The sequence below is a fragment of the Zalophus californianus genome, chromosome 11 (assembly GCF_009762305.2).
Source record: "Zalophus californianus isolate mZalCal1 chromosome 11, mZalCal1.pri.v2, whole genome shotgun sequence".
NCBI classification, from domain to species: Eukaryota; Metazoa; Chordata; class Mammalia; order Carnivora; family Otariidae; genus Zalophus; species Zalophus californianus.
This window is the reverse complement of record NC_045605.1, coordinates 29,729,112-29,754,734: the sequence shown is the minus strand read 5'-3', so window position 1 is coordinate 29,754,734 and position 25,623 is coordinate 29,729,112. Positions and strand designations below refer to the sequence as shown.

At 41.4% G+C, this 25,623-nt stretch overlaps 1 protein-coding gene across 5 annotated transcripts in view; it reads right to left on the bottom strand.

Moving 5' to 3' along the window:
• Nucleotides 1-24,885, bottom strand: part of LOC113914751 (beta-galactosidase-1-like protein 2) — a 124,934-nt gene extending 100,049 nt beyond the window's left edge. For 3 of the 5 annotated variants that reach the window (XR_003517523.1, XM_027580241.1, XM_027580245.1), the window contains exons 1-5: nt 24,608-24,731; nt 24,180-24,237; nt 23,476-23,561; nt 23,284-23,373; nt 22,941-23,138 (exon numbers count right to left, since the gene is read on the bottom strand). Coding sequence is in view for 4 of the 5 variants with exons in the window: in XM_027580241.1 (XP_027436042.1) it covers nt 22,941-23,138; nt 23,284-23,372 (287 nt within the window). In the remaining variant the exon portion in view is untranslated. Of the gene's footprint in view, nt 1-22,940; nt 23,139-23,283; nt 23,374-23,475; nt 23,562-24,179; nt 24,238-24,607; nt 24,732-24,826 lie in introns of those variants that run through there. The other 2 variants (XM_027580242.1, XM_027580243.1) reach the window with 2 other exon arrangements.
• Nucleotides 24,886-25,623: the final 738 nt, after the last annotated feature.

Below are 25,623 nucleotides of genomic sequence, written 5' to 3'. Positions count from 1 at the left end.
AACGTATAACATGGTAACTATAGTTGATAATACTATATTGTGTACCTGAAATTTGTTAAGGTAGTAGGAATTAAGTGTTCTCACCAAAACAAACAAAAATAAATATGTGAGCTGATGGATGTGTTAATTAACTGGATTATAGGTTGGAATAATTTCATAATGTATACATATATTAAATCATTACACAGTATACTTTAAATATATTACAGTTGCTCCCTCTGGGGGATGGGGACTCCGACATCAAGGAGAGTATTGCTTACAGTGCTCAGCCAGTGGCAAGGAGGCTCAGGTGGCCTCTTCAGCTGCATCCCACTATGGGGCAGCTGTGTGGCCCACTTGCCCAGCTTGAGCTTACTCGTGCACCCCAGTTCAGGAGGGTCCTCCTGGATCTACGAGTGGACTTTGGTCAGAGTGAAGCCACATGGGGTGCAGAAGGAACTCATCAGGGAAAGGACCCAGGACTTTAAGAGGAGGGGTTTCAAGCTGGGGATAAAGATGTTGCAGGTGTCAGAGAGCATCCTTGCTGAGCACTACCATGACCTACAACCTACAGAAGAAGCCCTTCTACCTAGCCCTCAACAGCTACAGGAGCTTGGCCCCATGGTGATCCTGGCCTGCAATGCCATGCTCTAGGAAGGCCCCAACATGGTCTGCACCAATTCAGTTAAGGCCACCCCTGGTACCACTGTGGAGACTCTATTGTCCACACAAGCAAGAGTGTCATTCACACCAGAAACTCTGTGGAAGAGAGATCCAGCTGTGGTTCCAGGGAAATGAGCTGGTGGGTTGGGCAGATGAGAACCACCACAGCAGCATTTACCCAGCCTGAGCACTAAAGGTGCCTTCAGCTGCCCCAGCATCCACCCAGGACAAACTACCTCTGTGAACAAGAACTTGAGCCCACATCCAAGTTCTGCTCGTCCATCATAAATTATCTCCCTGTCCACCTCCTGCTCCACTCCAACACACAGGAGTCTGAGCCACCAACTTTATGTGCCTTTCAGTGTCCTAAGCCAGTAAGATATGGGACCAAATCCTTTCTGTACCAAAGTGCCAGATAACCTATAGATTGTCTCCAAAAGTGGAGAGTGTAACCTCTCCCCAACAAAGGGGGAACATTAAAATTCACTACGCTGTGCAAATAAATAAATAAATAATCAAGTACAATTTAATTTGTCGATTATACATCAATAAAGCTAAGAATGATTTAAAAAACAGAAAAATAATGCATGAAAAATTGGAAATTAAAGAGAAATAGAAGTAATATGGTAAAGGATATTAAAATAGCTTATAGAATATAATGCCAAAATTGTATACAAAGAAATATGGAATTCTCTAGTTGATGGAAAATTTTGTTAAAAAACAGAAATTTCCTATTTGAATAAAAGTATAAATTTTATTAAATTAGAAAGTATAGAAGAAAACTACAATAACTCTAAAGATTCAAACCCTTGTACCAACACCATCATCAAAAATGATGCTTTTAGTGAATTATTTTCTCAATTATAAGAATCAAATTCCAAGATGCCATGCTGTGTAATATATGTCAAATCAACGTAAACTCATTCTATAAGTTAATATAATAACTGAAAGAAAGAGAAACATACAGAAGTCATTCAGAAAGTTTTGAGCACTTACCATGTTCCAGGTACTATTATTAGCACCAAAGATCATCAAAACAGACAAAAAAATTCCTGCCCTCACAAAGTTCACAGTCTGGGAACTAAAACTATAAAACTCTGAGAAAAAAGACATTGGGGGAAAGCTTCATGACATTGGATATGGCAATAATTTCTTGGATATGACAACGAAGGTACAGACAAGAAAAGGAAAAACAAACAAATTGAACTTCATGAAAATTTAAAACTTTTGTGCATCAAAGGACATTTTCAACAATATAATTCACAGAATAGAAGAAAATATTTGCAATCACATATCTGATAAGGTATCAATATCCAGAATATATGAAGAATTTCTACAACTCAACAATAACTACCCAATTCAAAAATGGGCAAAAGATAAGTATTTGAATAGCTATTTCTTCAAAAATGATACGTAAATAGCCAATAAATACATGAAAAGATTCTCAGCACCACTAATCATTACGGAAATGTAAATCCAAATCACAAAAAGAGATACCGTTCCATGTATGGTGATTAACATAACATAACATAAAAAAAAAAAAGATACCACTCTACATCATTAGGATGGAATGCTTGTGCATTGTTGGTAGAAAGGTAAAACAGTGCAGCTCCTGTAAAAAAATAAGAGCATTCCTCAAATAATTTAAATAGAATTATAATTCGAGCAAGCAATTCCACTTCTGGGTACATACACAAAAGAACTGAAATTAGGAACTCAAATAGATATTTATACACCAATGTTCATAGCAGCATTGTTCACAATAGCCAAAAGGCAGAAATAACACGTGTCTATCCACAGATGAATGGATAAACAAAATATAGTACATACCATTGAATATTATTCAACCTTAGAAAGGAATGAAATCTGATAAATGCTATAGCATAAATGCACCTTGCACACTGTGTGAAGTGAAATAAGCCAGACATAAAAGGACAAATATTATATGATTCCATGTATATGAGGTACTTAAAAAAACCAAATTCACAGAGATAGAAAATAGAACAGTGGTTACCAGGGAATGAAGGGAGAAAAGAATGAGAAGTTATTTTTTAATAGAGTAGTATGGAATAATGAAAAAGTCCTGGATATTGACAGAGGAGATGGTTGCAAAACAACATGTATTTACATAATGCCACTGACTTTGGAATGTCTTTGGAAATTTGTGGAAAACGAGTTGACATTATTTACTAAAACTAAACATACACCTACCCCATTGTCCATCATATTCATTCCTAGATGTATAGCCAACAGAAATTCATATTCTCACCAAAAAACAAATACAAGATTGTTCATGGCCCCACTATTTCTAATAGCTAAAAACTGAAAATATCTAAATGTCTATTGACAAAGCAAATATATTTTGGTATGATTATCAGTGGAATTCTATACAGTTATGAGAATGAACAAGCTAAAATATGTGATAATAAGGATGAATATTATAAACATAATCTTGAACAAAAGATAGCAGACACAAGAGAGTACATATTGTATGATTCCATTTAAATAAAGTTCAAAAACAGGCCAAGGTAATCTATGTGTTAGAAGAGTAGTAGTTATCTTTTGAAGGGAAGACATGACTGTAAGGGGGATGGGAGAGCTTCTGAGATGTTGGAGTACTACAAGGCTTTGGGGGTTGGTTACAGGAGTATGTTCACTTTATCAAAATTTATTGAGCTAAACCCTTATATACTAAATACATGTTAAACTTTAATCAAATATTACTTTAAAATAAAACTAAAATGAAGAAGAACAGGGGAAAAAGGAATTGAGAATATTTACTACCAGAAAGGTAGTAGGTAATTTTGGGCCAAACCTCTTAATGAGGAAAACAAGAAAAGGTGAGCAAGTTTTTCATTAACTGACAGAAGGCATCAAAAAGACTTCCACTTTCTAATCCAAGAGGTAAAGAGCTTCAAAGTTGTCATTTCCATCCTCACAACAAGAACAAAGCTGAAAAGCTGGAAGCTGTTGAAAATCAACAACTCTTCTTATCTATCAGAGAAGAGAGGTCACAGGGAAAACTGCTGCCCCAAAAACTAGAGTGAGAGACAGCTGATATAATGGTTAATTCTACATGTTGACTTGACTGGGCAATCAGGTGCTCCAACACATGGTCAAATGGTATATGAGTGTTTCTGGAAAAGATTAACCTTTGAACTAGTAGACTGAGCAACATGGATTGCCCTCCCTGATGGGATAGGCCTCATCTAGTCAACTAAAGACCTGAATACAATAATAATTAATATAATACATCACATCAACAGGCTAAAACCAGAAATAATCACATAATTTTATCAATAGATGCATAAAAAGTATTTGAGAAAATCCAACACCCATTCATGACAAAAAATTCTCAGTAAACTAGGAAAAGAGAACTGCCTCAACTTCATAAAGAATAGCTATAGAAAACCTAGAGCTAACAACAAACTTCATTATAAGAAAGCAGAAGTTTCTCTGCTAAGATTAGGGACAAGGCAAGCTGCCTTCGGCTCAGGTCCTGATCTCAGGGTCCTGGGATCAAGTCCCACATCAGGCTCCTTGTTCAGCCAGGAGTCTGCTTCTCCCTCTGCCTGCCACTCTCCCTGCTTCTGCACGTGCTCTCTCTCTCTGACAAATAAATAAATAAAATCTTTGAAAAAAATTCAAAAGACAAAAAAAAAAAAAAAAACCAAAAACCTCTTGGAACTACTAAGCGATCAATAGCAAGGTTTCAGAAAACAAAGTTAATATACAAAAGTCAATCATTTTCCTATATAAGAGCAATGAACAATTGGACAAATAACACTATCCAACTTCAAAACTCACTATGAAGCTACAGCAATCAAGACAGTGTGGCACTGATGACAGGATAGACAAATAGATCAAAGAAACAGAACAGTGAGCATAGAAAAATACCCACACAAATACAGTCCACTTATATTTGAAAAAGGAGCAAATGCAATAAAGAAAAAAATATAGTCTTTTTAAAAAATGGTGCTGCAACAACAGGACATCCACACGCACACACACAAAAATGATGTAGACATAGTTTTTACTCCCTTCACAAAAATGAACTCAAAATGGATCATAGACTTAAATGTAAAGTGTAAAACTATAAACCTCCTAGAAAATAACATAGAAGAAAATTTAGATAGCCCTGGGTTTGGCAATCACTTTTAGGTACAATACAAAAAGCACACTGCATGACATATTTTATTGAACTTCATTAAAATTAAAAACATATGCTATGCAAAAGAAATTGTCAAGACAATAAGAAGACAAACCACGGAGCAAGATGGTGGAGGAATAGGAGACCTGGATTTCATCTCGTCCCAGGAATTCAGCTGGATAGGGCTCAAACCATTCTTAACACCTACGAACTCAACAGGAGATCGAAGAAAAGAATAGCAACAACTCTCTGAACAAAAAAGTGACCACTTTCTGGAAGGTAGGACGTGCGGAGAAGTGAATCTGAGGCGATATTCGGGAGGATACATGGCGGGGGAGGGGGCCTACATCGGCTGCTTCTGGCAAGTGATAGAGCAGCGGAGCACAAAATTGGAACTTACAGAAGTCGGCTCCGCTGAGGGACGTCGCTCCAGTGGCTAAGCAGAGGGTGGAACCCTCACTGGGACAGTGTGGTCTCAAGACCCTCGGGGTCACAGAAAGACTGGGGGTACCTGAGTGTGGCAGACCTCCCAAGTATTGGAGCGGGGAAGCCTGCTGCAGAGACGGAGCCGAGGCGCGGGCTCTCAGCTTGGGGTGGCCATTAACTGTGATCCGCGGCCCAGTCGGGCCACTGCTCCTCCAGCAAGGACCCAACAAGCGGCAGATCCGGGGAGACTCCCCTTCCTCCCCTGGGAGGAACAGCATGGGAGCACACCGCAGGGATTTGCTGGGTTTGGAGGTTTCACACGGGGTTGTGTGCCAGAGAGAGAAACCCTTGGTCACAGGCCGGGTGAGCATGGAGTGCGGCCGGAGACCAGGGAGACGGGAGTGACTGACTGCTTTTCTCTGCGGGCGCACTGAGGAGCGGGGCCCCAAGTTCTCGCCTCCTCCGGGGCAGACATTGGGAGGCCGCCATTTTCACTCTCGTCCTCCAAAGCTGTAGGGAAAGCTTGAAAGGAACAAAAGCTCCCAAGAGCAAACTGAGCAGATTACATAGCCTGGACCCAGCAGGGATGGGGCAATTCCACCTCCAGCAGAGACATTTGGGAACCACATCAACAAGCCCCTCCCCCAGAAGATCAGCAAGAACAGCCAGCCAAAACCAAGTTTACCGATCAATGAGAATGGCAGAACTCCAGCGCTAGGGGAATACAGCACATAGCATTCATGGCTTTTTTCCCATGATTCTTTAGTCTTTCAAAGTTAATCTTCTTTTTAACTTTCTTTTTCTTTTTCTTTTTTTGAATTTTTCTTTTTCCCTTTTTCAACCAACATCTTATCAATCCCTTTTTTATAAAACTCTTTTTTATTTTTCATTTTTAGAGTCATATTCTATCCCTTCATAAGGGTTAACTTTATTTTTGGTATATATATATATAAGTTGTTCTCTCTTTAAAATTTTGGGATACACTTTGTTCTAACAGATCAAAATATACCCTAAATCTCTAGTTTATGGCTTTGTTCTAGTCTCCTGCTTGATCACATTCTCTCCCTTTCTTTTTAAATCCTCTTCTTTCTTTTTTCAACCAACTTCTTATCAATTCTTTTATAAAATATTTTATAATATTCATCTTTATACTCATATCCATCCCTTCATCGTATTAACCCTTATTTTTCTACATATATAAGTTTTTCTTTCTTTAAAATTTTGGGAGGCACTTTCTTCTAACAGACAAAAATATGCCCAAAATCTAGTGTGTGGCACTGATCTACACACCAGCCTGATCATATTTGATCAATTCTGTTTTTTTGTTTGTTTGGTTGGTTTGGTGTTTGTTTGTTTTTATCTTTTCTTTTTCTTTTTTCCTTCTTTCCCTTTCTTTCACCCCCCACCCCCCCGGTTCCAGGTCTTTTCTGATTTGTTTAGTGTATATTTTTCTGGGGACACTGTTACCCTGTTAGCATTTTGTTCTCTCATTCATCTATTCTCCTCTGGACAAAATGACAAGATGGAAAAAAATCACCTAAAAAAAAAAAAGAACAAGAGGCAGTACCGACTGCCAGGGACCTAATCAATATGGACATTAGTAAGATGTTGGAACTAGAGTTCAGAATGATTTTAAAGATACTAGCTGGGCTTGAAAAAAGCATGGAAGTTATTAGAAAAACCCTCTCTGGAGAAATAAAAGAACTAAAATCTAACCAAGTCGAAAACAAAAAGGCTATTAATGAGGTGCAATTAAAAATGGAGTCTCTAGGGGGCGGAGCAAGATGGCGGAGGAGTAGGAGACCTGGATTTCGTCTGGTCTCAGGAATTCAGCTGAATAGGGATCAAACCATTCTGAACACCTACGAACTCAACAGGAGATCAAAGAGGAGAGTAGCAACAACTATCTGAACAGAGAAGCAACCACTTACTGGAAGGTAGGACGTGCGGAGAAGTGAATCCGAGGCGATATTCGGGAGGACAGACGGCGGGGGAGGGGCCTCCCTCGGCCGCTTCTGGCAAGTGATAGAGCCGCGGAGCACAAAATCAGAACTGTTAGAAGTCGGCTCCGCTGAGGGACGTCGCTGAAGTGGCTAAGCAGGGCGTGGAACCCTTGCGGGACAGTGTGGTCTCAGGACCCTTGGGGTCACAGAAAGACCGGGGGAGCCTGAGTGCAGCAGAGGTCCCAGGTATCGGAGCGGGGAAGCCGGCTGCAGAGACGGAGCTGAGGCGCGGGCTCTCAGCTTGGGGTTGCCATAAACTGTGATCCGCGGCCCAGTCGGGCCACTGCTCCTGCAGCAGGGACCCAACAGGCGGCAGATCCGGGGAGACTCCCCTTCCTTCCCGGGGAGGAGCGGCGCGGGAACACACCGCAGGGATCTGCTGGGTTTGGAGACTCCACACGGGGTCGGGTGCCACAGATAGCAACACTCGGTCACAGGCCGGGTGAGCACCGAGAGCGGCCAGAGAACGGGGACAAGGGAGTGACTGCTTTTCTCTGGGGGCGCACTGAGGAGCGGGGCCCTGAGTTCTCAGCTCCTCCAGGTGGAGATTGGGAGGCCACCATTTTTGCCCTGGTCCTCCAAGCCTGTCCCGAGAGCTTGCAGGGAAAAAAACTCCTGAGATCAAACCCGAGCAGCTTGCTTAGCCCGGACCGACAAGGGCGGGGCAATTCAGCCTCCGGCAAAGACATTTGGAAACCACAGCAACAGGCCCCTCCCCCAGAAGATCAGCCCGAACAGCCAGCAAGCCAAGACCAAGTTTACCAATCAAGGAGAATGGGAGAACTCCAGCGCTAGGGGAATACTGCACATAGAATTCATGGCTTTTTTTTTACCATGATTCATTAGTTCATCAAAGTTAATTTTTGTTTACTGTTTTTTTTTTTCTTTTTCCCATTTTCAACCAACATCTTATCAATCTCTTTTAAAAAAAAAAACATATTTTTCATTTTTAGAGTCATATTTTATCCCTTCATAGTAGTTACCCTTATTCTTGGCATATATATATAAGTTGTTCCCTCTTTAAAATTTTGAGATACAATTTCTTCTAACAGATCAAAATATACCATAAATCACTAGTGTATGGCTCTGTTCTAGTCTCCTGCCTGATCACATTCTCTCCCTTTTTTCTTTTTTTTAAATCTTCTTTCTTTTTTCAAACAACTTCTTATCTTATCAAGTCCTTTTATAAAATCTTTTATAATTTTCATCTTTACAGTCATCTTCCATCCCTTCATTGTATCAACCCTTATTTTGTACATATATGTCTTTCTTCCTTTAAAATTTTAGGAGGCACTTTTTTCTAACAGACCAAAATACGCCCAAAATCTAGTGTGTGGCACTGACCTATGCACTAGCCTGATCATATTTGATCACATTCCGCTTTTTTTGTATTGTTCTGTTTTTGTTTTTATCTTTTTTTCTTTTTTTTTCTCTTTCTTTTTTCTTTCTTTCCCTTTCTTTTCCCCTGATTTCAGGTCTTTTCTGATTTGTATACAGTATATTTGCTGGGGACATTGTAAACCTGTTACCATTTTGTCCTCTCATTCATCTATTCTCCTCTGGACAAAATGACAAGACAAAAAAAATCACCTCAGCAAAAAGAACAAGAGGTAATACCGTCAGCCAGGGACCTACTCAATACGGACATTAGTACGATGTCGGACCTAGAGTTCAAAATCATGACTTTAAAGATACTAGCTGGGCTTGAAAAAAGCGTGGAAGTTATTAGAGAAACCCCCTCTGGAGGAATAAAAGAACTGAAATCTAACCAAGTCGAAATCAAAAAGGCTATTGAGGAGGTGCAATCAAAAATGGGGGCACTAACTGCTAGGATAAATGAGGCAGAAGACAGAATCAGCGATATAGAAGGCCAAATGATGGAAAATAAAGAGGCTGAGAAAAAGAGAGAGAAACAACTACAGGATCACGAGGGCAGAATTCGAGAGATAAGTGATACAATAAGACGAAACAACATTAGAATAATTGGGATCCCAGAAGAAGAAGAAAGAGAGAGAGGGGCAGAAGGTATATTGGGGCAAATAATAGCAGAGAACTTCCCTAATGTGAGGAAGGAAACAGGCATCAAAATCCAGGAGGCACAGAGAACCCCTCTCAAAATCAATAAAAATAGGTCAACACCCCGACATCTAATAGTAAAACTTACGAGTCTCAGAGACAAAGAGAAAATCCTGAAAGCAGCTCAGGAGAAGAGATATGTAACCTACAATGGTAAAAATATTAGATTGGCAACAGACCTATCCACAGAGACCTGGCAGGCCAGAAAGGACTGGCAAGATATCTTCAGAGCACTAAACGAGAAAAATATGCAGCCAAGAATACTATATCCAGCTATGCTGTTATTGAAAATAGAAGGAGAGATAAAAAGCTTCCAGAACAAACAAAAACTAAAGGAATTTGCAAACACGAAACCAGCCCTCCAAGAAATATTGAAAGGGGTCCTCTAAGCAAAGAGAGAGCCTAAAAGCAGCAAAGATCAGAAAGGAACACAGACAACATACAGTCACAATCACCTTACAGGCAATACAATGGCACTAAATTCATACCTTTCAATAGTTACCCCGAATGTAAATGGGCTAAATGCCCCAATCAAAAGACACAGGCTATCAGATTGGATTAAAAAACAAGACCCATCAATATGCTGTCTGCAAGAGACTCATTTTAGACCCAAAGACACCCGAGATTGAAAGTGAGGGGGTGGAAAACAATTTACCATGCTAATGGACACCAAAAGAAAGCTGGGGTGGCAATCCTCATATCCGAGAAATTAGATTTTAAAACAAAGACTGTAATAAGAGATGAGGAAGGACACTATATCCTACTTAAAGGGTCTATCCAACAAGAAGATCTAACAATTGTAAATATCTATGCCCCGAACATGGGAGCAGCCCATTATATAAGGCAGTTAATAACAAAAGCAAAGAAACACATTGACAACAATACAATAATAGTGGGGGACTTTAACACCCCCCTGACTGAAATGGACAGATCATCGAAGCAAAAGATCAACAAGGAAATAAAGACTTTAAATGACACACTGGACCAAATGGACTTCACAGACATATTCAGAACATTCCATCCCAAAGCAACGGAATATACATTCTTCTCTAGTGCCCATGGAACATTCTCCAGAATTGATCACATCCTAGGTCACAAATCAGGTCTCAACCGGTACCAAAAGATTGGGATCATTCCCTGCATATTTTCAGACAACAATGCTTTGAAACTAGAACTCAATCACACGAGGAAAGTCAGAAAGAACTCAAATACATGGAGGCAAAAAGCATCCTACTAAAGAATGAATGGGTCAACCAGGAAATTAAAGAAGAATTAAAAAAATTCATGGAAACCAAAGAAAATGAAAACACAACTGTCCAAAATCTTTGGGATACAGCAAAGGCAGTCCTGAGAGGAAAGTATATAGCAATACAAGCCTTCCTCAAGAAACAAGAAAGGTCTCAAATACACAACCTAACCCAACACCTAAAGGAGCTGGAGAAAGAACAGCAAATAAAGCCTAAACCCAGCAGGAGAAGAGAAATCATAAAGATCAGAGCAGAAATCAATGAACTAGAAACCAAAAGAACAGTAGAACAGATCAACGAAACTAGGAGCTGGTTCTTTGAAAGAATTAACAAGATTGATAAACCCCTGGCCAGACTGATCCAAAAGAAAAGAGAAATGACCCAAATCAACAAAATCATGAATGAAAGAGGAGAGATCACAACCAACACCAACGAAATATGAACAATTATAAGAACATATTATGAGCAACTCTATGCCAGCAAATTAGATAACCTGGAAGAAATGGGTGCATTCCTAGAGATGTATCAACTACTGAAACTGAACCAGGAAGAAATAGAAAACCTGGACAGACCTATAACCACTAAGGAAATTGAAGCAGTCATCAAAAATCTCCCAAGAAACAAAAGCCCAGGGCCAGATGGCTTCCCAGGGGAATTCTATCAGACATTTAAAGAAGAATTAATACCTATTCTCCTGAAACTGTTTCAAAAAATAGAAATGGAAGGAAAACTTCCAAATTCATTTTATGAGGCCACCATTACCTTGATCCCAAAACCAGACAAAGACCACATCAAAAAGGAGAATTACAGACCAATATCCTTGATGAACATGGATGCAAAAATTCTCACCAAAATACTAGCCAATAGGATCCAACAGTACATTAAAAGGATTCTTCACCACGACCAAGTGGGATTTATCCCTGGGCTGCAAGGCTGGTTCAACATCCGCAAATCAATCAACGTGATAAAATACATTAACAAAATAAAGAACAAGAATCATATGATCCTCTCAATAGATGCAGAAAAAGCATTTGACAAAGTACAGCATCCTTTCTTGATCAAAACTCTTCAGAGTATAGGGACAGAGGGTACATACCTCAATATCATAAAAGCCATCTATGAAAAACCTACAGCGAATATCATTCTCAATGGAGAAAAGCTGAGAGCTTTTCCCCTAAGGTCAGGAATGCGGCAGGGATGTCCACTCTCACCACTGCTATTCAACATAGTATTAGAAGTCCTAGCCACAGCAATCAGACAACAAAAAGAAATCAAAGGCATCCAAATCGGCAAAGAGGAAGTCAAACTCTCACTCTTTGCAGATGATATGATACTGTATGTGAAAAACCTAAAAGACTCCACCCCAAAACTGCTAGAACTCATACAGGAATTCAGTCAAGTAGCAGGCTATAAAATCAATGCACAGAAATCAGTGGCATTCCTATACACCAACAACAAGACAGAAGAGAGACAAATCAAGGAGTCGATCCCATTCACAATTGCACCCAGAACGATAAGATACCTAGGAATAAATTTAACCAAAGAGGCAAAGGATCTGTACTCAGAAAACTATAAAATACTCAGGAAAGAAATTGAAGAAGACACAAAGAAATAGAAAAACATTCCATGCTCATGGATTGGGAGAACCAACATTGTGAAGATGTCAATGCTACCTAGAGCAATCTACACATTCAATGCAATCCCCGTCAAAATAGCATCCACTTTTTTCAAAGAAATGGAACAAATAATCCTAAAATTTTATGGAACCAGAAGAGACCCCAATAGCCAGAGGAATCTTGAAAAAGAAAATCAAAGCTGGCGGCATCACAATTCCGGACTTCCAGCTCTATTACAAAGCTGTCATCATCAAGACATTATGGTACTGGCACAAAAACAGACACATCAATCAATGGAACAGAATAGAGAGCCCAGAAATGGACCTTCAACTCTATGGTCAACTTATCTTTGACAAAGCAGGAAAGAATATCCAATGGAAAACAGACAGTCTCTTCCACAAATGGTGTTGGGAAAATTGGACAGCCATACGCAGAAGAATGAAACTGGACCATTTCCTTACACCACACACAAAAATAGACTCCAAATGGTTGAAAGACCTAAACGTGAGACAGGAGTCCATCAAAATCCTAAAGGAGAACACAAGTAGCAACCTCTTCGACCTCAGCCGCAGCAACTTCTTCCTAGAAACATCACCAAAGGCACGGGAAGCCAGGGCAAAAATGAACTATTGGGATTTCATCAAGATAAAAAGCTTTTGCACAGCAAAAGAAACAGTCCACAAAACCAAAAGACAACCGAGAGAATGGGAGAAAATATTTGCAAATGACATATCAGATAAAGGGCTAGTATCCAAAATCTATAAAGAACTTATCAAACTCAACACCCAAAAAACAAATAATCCAATCAAGAAATGGGCAGACGTCTTGAACAGACATTTTTCCAAAGAAGACATCCAAATGGCCAACAGGGACATGAAAAAGTGCTCAACATCGCTTGGCATCAGGGAAATCCAAATCAAAACCTCAATGAGATACCACCTCACACCCGTCAGAATGGCTAAAATTAACAAGTCAGGGAACGACAGATGTTGGTGGGGATGTGGAGAAAGGGGAACCCTCCTACACTGTTGGTGGGAATGCAAGCTGGTGCAAGCACTCTGGAAAACAGTATGGAGGTTCCTCAAATAGTTGAAATTAGAGCTACCATTCGATCCAACAATTGCACTACTGGGTATTTACCCCCAAAGATACAAATGTAGGGACCCAAAGGGGTACATGCACGCCAATGTTTATAGCAGAAATGTCCACAATATCCAAACTGTGGAAAGAGCCAAGATGTCCATCGACAGATGAATGGATAAAGAAGATGTGGTATATATACACAATGGAATATTATGCAGCCATCAAAAGGAATGAGATCTTGCCATTTGCAATGACGTGGATGGAACTGGAGGGTGTTATGCTGAGTGAAATAAGTCAATCAGAGAAAGACATGTATCATATGACCTCACTGATATGAGGAATTCTTAATCTCAGGAACAAACTGAGTGTTACTGGAGTGGTTGGGGGTGGGAGGGATGGGGTGGCTGGGTGATAGACATTGGGGAGGGTATGTGCTACGGTGAGCGCTGTGAATTGTGCAAGACTGTTGAATCACAGATCTGTTCTTCTGAAACAAATAATGCAACCTATTTTAAGAAAAAAGAAAAAGAAGAAGATAGCAGGAGAGGAAGAATGAAGGGGAGTAAGTCAGAGGGGGAGACAAACCAGGAGAGATGATGGACTCTGAAAAACAAACTGAGGGTTCTAGAGGGGAGGAGGGTAGGGGGATGTGTTCGCCTGGTGATGGGTATTAAAGAGGCCACATTTTGCATGGAGCACTGGGTGTTATGAACAAACAATGAATCATGGAACACCAAAACAAATGATGTAATATATGGTGATTAACATAACAATAAAAAATTTTTAAAAAATGGAGTCTCTAACTGCTAGGATAAATGAGGAAGAAGAGAGAATTAGTGATATAGAAGACCAAATGATGGAAAATCAAGAAGCTGAGAAAAAGAGAGATAAACAACTACTGGATAACGAGGGCAGAATTTGAGAGATAAGTGATACCATAATATGAAACAACGTTAGAATAATTGGGATCGCAGAAGAAGAAAGAGAGAGAGGGGCAGAAGGCATAATTTGGAGCAAATTATAGCAGAGAACTTCCCTAATGTGGGGAAGGAAACAAGCATCAAAATCCAGGAGGCACAGCGAACGCCTCTCAAAATCAATAAAAATAGGTCAACACCCCAACGTCTAGTAGTAAAAGTTAGAAGTCTCAGAGACAAAGAGAAAATCTTGAAAGCAGCTCGGGACAAGAGATCTGTAACCTACAATGGTAGAAACATTAGATTGGCAACACACCTATCCACAGAGACCTGGCAGGCCAGAAGGGACTCTCATGATATATTCTGAGCACTAAATGAGAAAAATATGCAGCCAAGAATACTATATCCTGCTAGACTGTCATTGAAAATAGAAGGAGAGGTAAAAAGCTTCCAGGACAAACAAAAACTAAAAGAATTTGCAAACACAAAACCAGCCCTACAAGAAATATTGAAAGGGGTCCTCTAAGCAAAAAGAGAGCCTAAAAGCAACATAAATCAGAAAGGAACACAGAGAATATACAGTAACAGTCACCTTACAGGCAAGACAATGCACTAAATTCATATCTTTCAATAGTTACCCTGAATGTAAATGGGCGAAATGCCCCAATCAAAAGACACAGGCTATCAGATTGGATAAAAAAACAAGACCCATTGATATGCTGTCTGCAAGAGACTCATTTTAGACCCAAAGACACCACCAGATTGAAAGGGGGTGGAAAACCATTTACAATGCTAATGGATATCAAAAGAAAGCTGGGGTGGCAATCCTTATATCAAACAAATTATATTTTGATCCAAACACTGTAATAAGAGATGAGGAAGGACCCTATACCCTATTTAAAGGGTCTATCCAACAAGAAGATCTAACAATTGTAAATATCTATGCCCCTAACATGGGAGCAGCCAATTATATAAGGCAGTTAATAACAAAAACAAAGAAACACATCGACAGCAATACAATAATAGTGGGGGACGTTAACACCACCCCCCCCACTGAAATGGACAGATCATCTAAGCAAAAGATCAACAAGGAAATAAAGACTTTAAGTGACACACTGGAACAAATGGACTTCACAGATGTGTTCAGAACATTCCATCCCAAAGCAACAGAATACACATTCTTCTCTAGAGCCCATGGAACATTCTTCAGAATAGATCACATCCTAGGTCACAAATCAGGTCTCAACAGGTACCAAAAGATTGGGATCATTCCCTGCAAATCTTCAGACCACAATGCTTTGAAACTAGAACTCAATCACACGAGGAAAGTCAGAACGAACTCAAATACATGGAGGCTAAAGAGCATCCTACTAAAGAATGAATGGGTCAACCAGGAAATTAAGGAAGAATTAAAAAATATTCATGGGAACCAACGAAAATGAAAACACATCTGTTCAAAATCTTTGGGATGCAGCAAAGACAGTCCTAAGAAGAGAGTTTATAGCAATACAAGCCTTTCTCAAGAAAAAAGAAAGGTCTCAATACACAACCTAACCCTACACCTAAAGGAGCTAGAGAAAAAAACAGCAAATAAAGCCTAAACCCAGCAGGAGAAGAGAAATAATAAAGATCAGAGGAGAGATCAATGAAATAGAAACCAAAAGAACAGTAGAACAGATCAATGTAACTAGGAGCTGGTTCTTTGAAAGAATTAACAGGATTGATAAACCCCTGGCCAGACTTATCAAAAAGAAAAGAGAAATGACTCAAATCAACAAAATCATGAATGAAAGAGGAGAGATCACAACCAACACCAAAGAAATACAAACAATTATAAGAACAGATTATGAGCAACTCTATGAGCAAATTAGATAATCTGGAAGAAATGGATGCATTCCTAGAGATGTATCAACGACCAGAACTGAACCAGGAAGAAATAGAAACCTGAACAGACCTATAACCACTAAGGAAATTGAAGCAGTCATCCAAAATCTCCCAACAAACAAAAGCCCAGGGCCAGATGGCTTCCCAGGGGAATTCTACCAAGCATTTAAAGAAGAATTAATACCTATTCTTCTGAGACTGTTCCAAAAAATACAAATGGAAGGAAAACTTCCAAACTCGTCTTATGAGGTCACCATTACCTTGATCCCCAAACCAGACAAAGACTCCGTCAAAAAGAATTACAGACCAATATCCTTGATGAACATGGATGCAAAAATTCTCACCAAAATACTAGCCAATGGGATCCAACGGTCCATTAAAAGGATTCTTCACCACGACCAAGTGGGATTTATCCCTCTGCTGCAAGGTTGGTTCAACATCTGCAAATCAATCAGTGTGATACAATACATTAATAAAAGAAAGAACAAGAACCACATGATCCTCTCAATTGATGCAGAAAAAGCATTTGACAAAGTACAGCATTATTTCTTGATCAAAACTCTTCAGAGTATAGGGATAGAGGGTACCTACCTCAATATCATAAAAGCCATCTATGAAAAACCCACAGCAAATATCATCCTCAATGGGGAAAAACTGAGAGCTTTCCCTCTAAGGTCAGGAACACTGCAGGGATGTCCACTATCATCACTGCTATTCAACATAGTATTAGAAGTCTTAAGCACAGCAATCAGAAAACAAAAAGAAATAAAAGGCATCCGAATCGTCAAAGAAGAAGTCAAACTCTCACTGTTTGCAGATGATATGATACTTTATGTGGAAACCCCAAAAGACTCCACCCCAAAACTGCTAGAACTCATACAAGAATTCAGTAAACTGGCAGGATATAAAATCAGTGCACAGAAATCAGTGGCATTCGTATACACCAACAATAAGACAGAAAAAAAGAGAAGTTAAGGAGTCGATCCCATTTACAATTGCACCGAAAACCATAAGATACCTAGGAATAAATCTAACCAAAGAGGCAAAGGATCTGTACTCAGAAAACTATAAAACACTCATGAAAGAAATTGAGGAAGACACAAAGAAATGGAAAAACATTCCATGCTCATGGATTGGAAAAAAAAATATTGTGAAGATGTCAATGCTACCTAGAGCAATCTACACATTCAGTGCAATCTCTATCAAAATACCATCAACTTCTTTCAAAGAAATGGAACAAATAATCCTATAGTTTGTATGGAACAAGAAAAGACCCTGAGTAGCCAGAGGAATGTTGAAAAAGAAAAGCAAAGCTGGCGGCATCACAATTCCGGACTTTAAGCTCTATTACAAAGCTGTCATCATCAAGACAGTATGGTACTGGCACAAAAACAGACACATCAATCAATGGAACAGAATAGAGAGCCCAGAAATGGACCCTCAACTCTATGGTCAACTAATCTTCAATAAAGCAGGAAGGAATGTCCAATGGAAAAACATCTCTTCAACAAATGGTGTTGGGAAAATTGGACAGCCACATGCAGAAGAATGAAAGTCGACCATTTCTTTCCACCACACACAAAAATAGACTCAAAATGGTTGAAAGACCTAAATGTGAGACAGGAGTCCATCAAAATCCTAAAGGAGAACACAGGCAGCAACCTCTTCGACCTCAGCCACAGCAACTTCTACCTAGACACATCGCCAAAGCCAAGGAAAGGAAGGGCAAAAATGAACTATTGGGAATTCATCAAGAAAAGAAGCTTTTGCACAGCAAAAGGAACAGCCAACAAAACCAAAAGGCAAGCGACAGAATAGGAGAAGATATTTGCAAATGACATATCAGATAAAAGACTAGTATCCAAAATCTATAAAGAACTTATCAAATTCAACACCCAAAGAACAAATGATCCAATCAAGAAATGGGCAGAAGACATGAACAGACATTTTTCCAAAGAAGACATCCAAATGGCCAACAGACTCATGAAAAAGTGCTCAACATCGCTCGCCATCAGGGAAATCCAAATCAAAACCTCAATGAGATACCACCTCACACTAGTCAGAATGGCTAAAATTTACAAGTCAGGAAACGACAGATGTTGGTGGGGATGCGGAGAAAGGGAAACCCTCCTACACTGTTGGTGGGAAATCAAGCTGGTGCAACCACTCTGAAAAACAGTATGGAGGTTCCTCAAACGTTGAAAATAGAGCTGTCTGTCATATGACCCAGCAATTGCACTACTGGGTATTTACCGCAAAGATACAAATGTAGGGATCCAAAGGGGTACATGCACCCCGATATTTATAGCAGCAATGTCCACAAGAGCCAAACTGGAAAGAGCCAAAATGTCCATCAACAGATGAATGGATAAAGAAGATGTGGTATCTTTATACAATGGAGTATTATGCAGCCATCAAAAGGAATGAAATCTTGCCATTTGCAACGATGTGGATGGAACTGGAGGGTAGTATGCTGAACGAAATAAGTCAATCAGAGAAAGAAATGTATCATATGACCTCACTGATATGAGGAATTTTTAATCTCACGAAACAATCAGAGGGTTGCTAGAGTGGTGGGGGTTGAGAGGGATGGGGTGGCTGGGTGATAGCCATTGGGAGGGTATGTGCTATGGTGAGCACTGTGAATTATGTAAGACTATTTAATCACAGACCTGTACCTCTGAAACAAATAATACATTATATGTTTAAAAAGAAGAAGAAGTAGAAGATAGCAGGAGGGGAAGAGTGAAGGGGGGGAAATCGGAGGGGGAGACGAAGCATGAGAGATGATGGACTCTGAGAAAGAAACTGAGGGTTCTAGAGGGGAGAGGGTGGGGGGATGGGTCAGCCTGGTGATGGGTATTAAAGAGGGCACGTTCTGCATGGAGCACTGGGTGTTATACGCAAATAATGAATCATGGAACACTACATCAAAAACTAATGATGTAATGTATGGTGATTAACATAACATAATAATAATAATAATAAAAGAATATCTATTTGAAAAGAAAAAACAAAGGAAAGCCTTCAAGTCCTCAAAGCAACTACAGAAAAGGATACATGACCCTCTAGAGAGTATCAGTTAAATGGACAGCTGCTTTTACAACGGAGACTGAAAACCAGAAGGCAGTGGCCATTATCTTCAAAATGCTAAAACACCTGCCAACCTATAATTCTATACCAGTGAAAACATTCCTCACAAATAAAAGGAAAATTAAGACTTTTCAGATAAACAGAAGCTGAGAACTTTGTCACCAGCAAATCTACACTACAGAAAATTAAAAAAATGTGTTCTTCAGGCAGAAACGTTCTGGAACAGCAATAATAGTCTTGTTATTTAGAATTAAAATACATAACAATAGCATACAAATTAAGAGAGAAATAACTAGAGACAAAGCATTCTAATGTCTTTACATTATAAAGTGGGTAAAAGTACAAGAAAGAATTAGTTGTTGAAAAATCAAAATATGAATATTATAAACCCTTGAACATCCAATAAAAGAGTATATATCTCTCAAGCTAATAGAAGAAAGGAAATAGACACTCCATCATTCCAAAGAAGGCAATATTGCTTAGAAATACCAAAGCAAATAATTCCTTAACACAGGCAATAAAAGGCTGAGAAAGCAACCTAGCTTAACAGATACTAAAATGGAATGAAAAGGGGCACCTGGGTGGCTCAGTCATTAAGCGTCTGCCTTCAGCTCAGGTCGTGATCCCAGGGTCCTGGGATCGAGCCCCGCATCGGGCTCCCTGCTCCGCAGAGAGCCTACTTCTCCCTCTCCCACTCCCCCTGCTTGTGTTCCCTCTCTCACAGTGTCTCTCTCTGTCAAATAAATAAATAAAATCTTAAAAAAATAATAATAAAATAAAATAAAACAGAACAAAAAACTGGAAACCTGCTATCATATTTAGAAAAAGGGGAAACAAGCACAACTAAAACAGAAAGATAAAATAATTAAGTTAACTGTTACTATAGTACAAGAATGAATGGATAACACAATGTAACCAATAATAGCCTGGAAATCAAACTCATCATTGCATTCTCCAACACTGGTCAAGATCTACTGATACTGAGGTGAAGTTTTTGTAAATCCATAGTGAAAATTTGTAATGACTGAAAACCTGTTCAGGATTTCAAGAATGGAAATTAGCTTGATTGAAAAAAAAAAACCAGTCCTGCCATTTTCAGACTGGGAGATAGACACAGATTAAAGCCACCTGAAAATTTAATAGGAGACACTGCTGCTCCCAAGGCAGTGTAGCAGTTATAAAATATCACCTCTTTGAATGACTATTGCTTTCTCACGGATGACACCCCCAGATCCTCTCTGCTGTACCCATTTACTTCTAGGGAGGCCTAATTGCTAAACTACCCTTACCTCATGCCAGTACCCAACCCTGGCTAAATGTTGGGTTCTTCTTCTAATCTTGCATTGGAAACAACAACCAATCCAGAAGTTGTCCCTGCTTTCCTTCGACTCCTTTTAGAATCCTTCACCTGAGGCCTAAACTTGCAAAGTCTCTCCTCCTCCTCCACCATTCTTCTAGAATGGTTGCTGAAAGTCAGCAAATCTGATTTTGTCAGACTCTAGGTTTGTCCCTGCAAGACTCTGGCTGATTCATTTCTAATAACTCTTTTTTTTTTTTATCTAATAACTCTTTTTTTAAAAGACAACACAGTTGATGAAATTGAGCCATTCTCTTACACTATACCCAAAGACAAATTCAAAATGGATCAAAGACTTAAATATGAGACAGGAATCCATCAAAATCCTAGAGGAGAACATAGGCAGCAAACTCTTTGACCTCGGTCGCGGGAACTGCTTGCTAGGCACGCCTCCAAAGGCAAAGGAAACAAAAGCAAAAATGAACTCTTGGGACTTCATCAAGGTAAAAAGCTTCTGCACAGCAAAGAAAAGAGCCAACAAAACTAAAAGACAACCTATGGAATGGGAGAAGATATTTGCCAATGACATATCAGATAAAAGGTTAGTATCCAAGATCTATAAAAACCTTATCAAACTCAATACCCAAAAAAACAAATAATCCAGTTAAGAAACGGGCAGAAGACATGAACAGACATTTCTCCAAAGACATACAAATGACCAATAGACACATGAAAAACTGTTCAACATCACTTGGCATCAGGGAAATACAAATCAAAACCACAATGAGATACCACCTTACACCAGTCAGAATGACTAAAATTAACAAGTCAGGAAACAACAAATGTTGGTGAGGACCCTCTTACACTGTTGGTGGGAATGCAAGCTGGTACAGTCACTCTGGAAAACAGTATGGAGGTTCTCAAGAAGTTCAAAATAGAGCTACCCTATGACCCAGCAATGGCACTACTGGGTATTTACCCCAAAGATATAGATGTGGTGAAACAAAGGGGCAACTGCACCCCAATATTCATAGCAGCAATGTCCACAATAGCCAAACTATGGAAAGAGCCATGATGTCCTTCAACAGATGAATGGATAAAGAAGATGTGGTTCATATATACAATGGAATAATACTCAGCCGTCAGAAAGGATGGATATTTACCATTTACATCGATGTGGATGGAACTAGAGGGTATTATGCTAAGTGGAATAATTTAATCAGAGAAAGACAATTTCATATGGTTTCACTCATACGTGGAATATAAGAAACACTGCAGAGGACCATAAGGGAAGGAAGGGAAAACTGAATGGGAAGAAATCAGGAAGAAAAACCATGAGAGACTCTTCACTCTGGGAAACAAACTGAGGGTTGTGGAAGGGAAGGTGGGTTGGGGGAGGAGGGAACTGCGTGATGGGCATTAAGGAGGGCATGTGATGTGATGAGCACTGGGTGTTATATGCAACTGATGAATTACTGAACACTACATCTGAAACTAATGATGTACTATGTGTTGGCTAATTGAATTTAAATAAAAAATTTTTTAAAAGACAATGCAGTCTTTATATGCTAAATGTGTTCAAGGTATAAGGCTGCCTGCATTCTGTGACAATGTTCTCTTCCTTTTTGAGATACTTAGACTGTCTTATAGGTTATGAAATAAGGGTGACACCTTTTACTTTTCTAAGCAACAGTGCTAAAAACAAACAAAAATGTGCCTGTCTTATTTAGACTACAACCGTGTTTAAATTTTTAATAGTTTACAAAATTTCAATGTGTGTGAATCACTGCTATATTAAGGAACAAAATAATAAAAAAAGGGGGGGAATAATGTGATGTATAAAAGGCATTATGACAGTTTAGAGGGTAAATGCTTTTAAATATCACTCCCATCATTCACCAAATCAAATTCCAATTAAATATTTTTTCTTCTAAACCTACATTTTAAAAACCAAACCACTCAAAAAGAGAACACAACTAAAACTGATATCAAAACAGTAATGGATAAGCAGTTTCCAAGCTTTGAAGCCTAGAAAGAAATTACTCATTTTTGTTAATTTCAGCTTGTAGAATGAGGATAATTTTATTACTTGCCAGGCCTGGCTCTCAATGAAACCTATCTTCAAAGACAAAATTTTCTAGAACAGTATTCTCTCCTAGGATTCATCACTGGGGCTATGACTCCTATGGCAAGTGAGGATATCCAAGGAGGAGAGTAGTTACAGACCACTGACCTACATCCATCTGTACTGGCCACTGCCTCTGAAAGTTAGACTTTTGCATGCAGGCCACCATGACCCTGTTTAGAGGGAGGCCTTTCAAAGCTCTCAGTCCAGGCTCTATCCACAGGATGGATATTCTAGAGATATCAAGTGGCGACTCTGACATCCTAGGAACAATGAAGAAAATACTAAAAGGGTCAGCCTTTAGACTGGTCTAATAAAGTCTCAGAGCTAGAAATTCAGACTATAAATTCTTGAACTAATTACTTAGGTGCCAGCACTCACGTGGTAAGGGTGTTGAAACCACAGGCCTTCAGCTTCAGCAAGCGGTCCCTCCAGTACTCCCTGGGCACCCGGAAATAGTGAATAGTACCTGCTATGATCAGGAAAGGAGAGCCATCTAGTGTGAAGCTTGAGCCTTCAACTTTCAGACCCACATTGCGATTAACCATGTGGGAGGGAGTCAAGAAAACTTGATTCATCCTGCAAGGACAAAGGAGATGTGTGAAGTCCTAAAGATGTTACCCATGTGGCACACAGTTTGGGCAAATCAGAAAGGCCTTTCCTTCAGGGACCCTAGGCTCTCCTCCAGTGCAAACAGAAAGTTCCCAACCCTTCCCAAACATACCTGGGTGAGACGTCTCCTCCAAATTGAGCTATTACCAATAACCCTGAAGACAGGTACAGGATGCCCACAGGTCTCAGTAAGAAGGTCATGCTAAACAGAGAGGATAGAACTGAAGTCAGACACCCTGGAGGCAGAGAAGGAGGCGGGAGCTGAGTGAGGTCTTGCCTGTGGAGGTGGGTGAGGAGCACAGACCTGGCCTCACTGGAAGGCAGGATTCAGCATGGCTGTCCTTTGGCTTCTGCACCACCTAGACTCATGACAGACTGGAGGGAGGGCAGCTGCAACAAAGAGCCTCCTGATAGTAACTGGGTTTTCTGACACCAGTTACATTTTAGAGAAGATCAAGCCTCAGTCCAGTAAGTTTCACAGAAGAGAAGATAATCTCTGGGAAATTTGTGGGAGACCTTCTACTACTAAGGAATGAACCCTAATTTGCTGCTTAGCAGAGAACACTTGCTGGAATGTAGAGGGACATTCTCTGTAGCAGGGTCCCAATTTCTATCCCCAACCCAATTTTCTATTTCTCTGCTACCGTAGAATGTCATCTAATTAGCTCCCAGAACACACTCAGCGTTTGTGTGGCCAGTGACCTTCTTTATGCTCTCACCGGGGGGGGGGGGGGGGGGGGGGGGGGGGGGGGGGGGGAGCAAATGCTCTTTCCTTCATGTATCAAAAGTTCTGAGTCCGAGGTAGGCAGAACCAGTGCGGCCTAGCACCGTCTGCGCGCTGCATGGCTTCTAGGATGGGGAAGCACTCTGCATGGGGCGTGGCTGTGTCCTCACTACCCAGAGCAGGGCCTGAATCGCAGCAAGAGCTCAGCTCATGTTTTCTGAACAAATACAGGAGTTGCCAGAATCAGTAAAACATCTGTGTCGCCTCATAAGCTTCAGCTTTACCATGGGCTTCATGAGTATTCCCTTAGGCAGAGTTGGGAGGGTAGACTGCAACTGTTTTCTGTAGGGAAATAGGATGGAAAACAGAATGGGGCCCTGGGATTAGAGAAGACAGACCCCCTGGGCACCACTTGGCTCCTCACTGTGGGCGTGAAGAGTCCGGGAGACGGACTGAGATCAGAGGACGCTCAGAGATTTCCGGGGAGAAGACAGAAGGGACAAGGCAGAACCTCGAGGGAGCCTGAACGGAGGCCCTAGAGATAAATTCCAGAAAGTGAGGAAACCCGAGGGGCCGTCTGGGTTGACGCGGTTCGGGGCTGCCGGGTGGGCCCAGAGCTGGGAGAGGCCACAGTGCGGGAGGGGCGGGGAGGTCCCGGGGCTGTCGCGGGCGTGGGCGCTCCGGTGGGCACCCGGGCCAGAGCCCACCTTACCCCGCGCCGGACTGCTCCTCCGCCAACTTCGCAGCGGTAGGTCGGTAGCAGCCGCCAGGCTGGGGACAGAGCAGGAACAAGCCGGCTCCGTGCTCCGCCCGGGATAGCCTCGGCTGGCGAAAACCTCCCACCTTCCCGCGCCCTCCCTCCACCGCAGACTAGCCCGCCCCCACCCCCGTGGACCACCCCGCTCCCCAACGGGCCTCACTCTCCGCTGACCTGCTCCCTACCCGCCTGGGGCAGATCGTCCCCCACACCCGCCCCCCATCCGCAGCAAAATGGCCTCCACCCCCAGCCAAGCGCATCCTTCCCCCAGTACCCTCCCTCCCCTCCGCTGATCCGCCCCCCCCCCCCCCCACCCGGTGGGCAGACTCGCAACCCCGCCAGGCCCCTGTGCGGCCGCAGCCCGGGTACTGCAGAGCGGAGTGCGGGCGTTGCAGTGAGCTCAGCTGGCCCTCTCTGCCCCTCTGGTCAGCCAGAGGCTGGCTCTGGCATCGGTCGTGACAGCTAATCGTTGTGGAGCGCCGTCAGTGGAGTGCGGACAGCTTGCCATCCGTTCCCCGCGGTCCTGCGCGGCTAACCCCGAGAGCTGACTCGGGGCCGCCAGCCCCTCCGCCCCTCTACTTTCTCTGGGACCCACTCAGGCGTCCTTCCCAGGCCCCGCGCTGCGCGGGGGAAGCCGGCGCGGCAGAGCCACTGGCACACTTGCTGGGCCACAGCAGGGGATTCATCCCCCGAGGGTCCGGGTTGGGGGCAGGGGTGTCCTCTCCAAGCTCCTCTCTCTGGGTCGCTTCAGCACGTGTTCACAAACCGCAGCACCCCGGTGCGAGGTGCTGAGGACACAGATAAGGACTATCTCTTTCCCCCTGTAGGGAATGCCTAGCAAGGCCAGTCTACATCCTGGAGGAGGAGGACCATTTTCCTTTACCTTACGTGCCCTACAGCTAGTAACTTAACTAAGCCTGGGAGCAGTGGCCCACAAAGTGTGGCGTAGGTAAACCTTTTTAACACGCAGA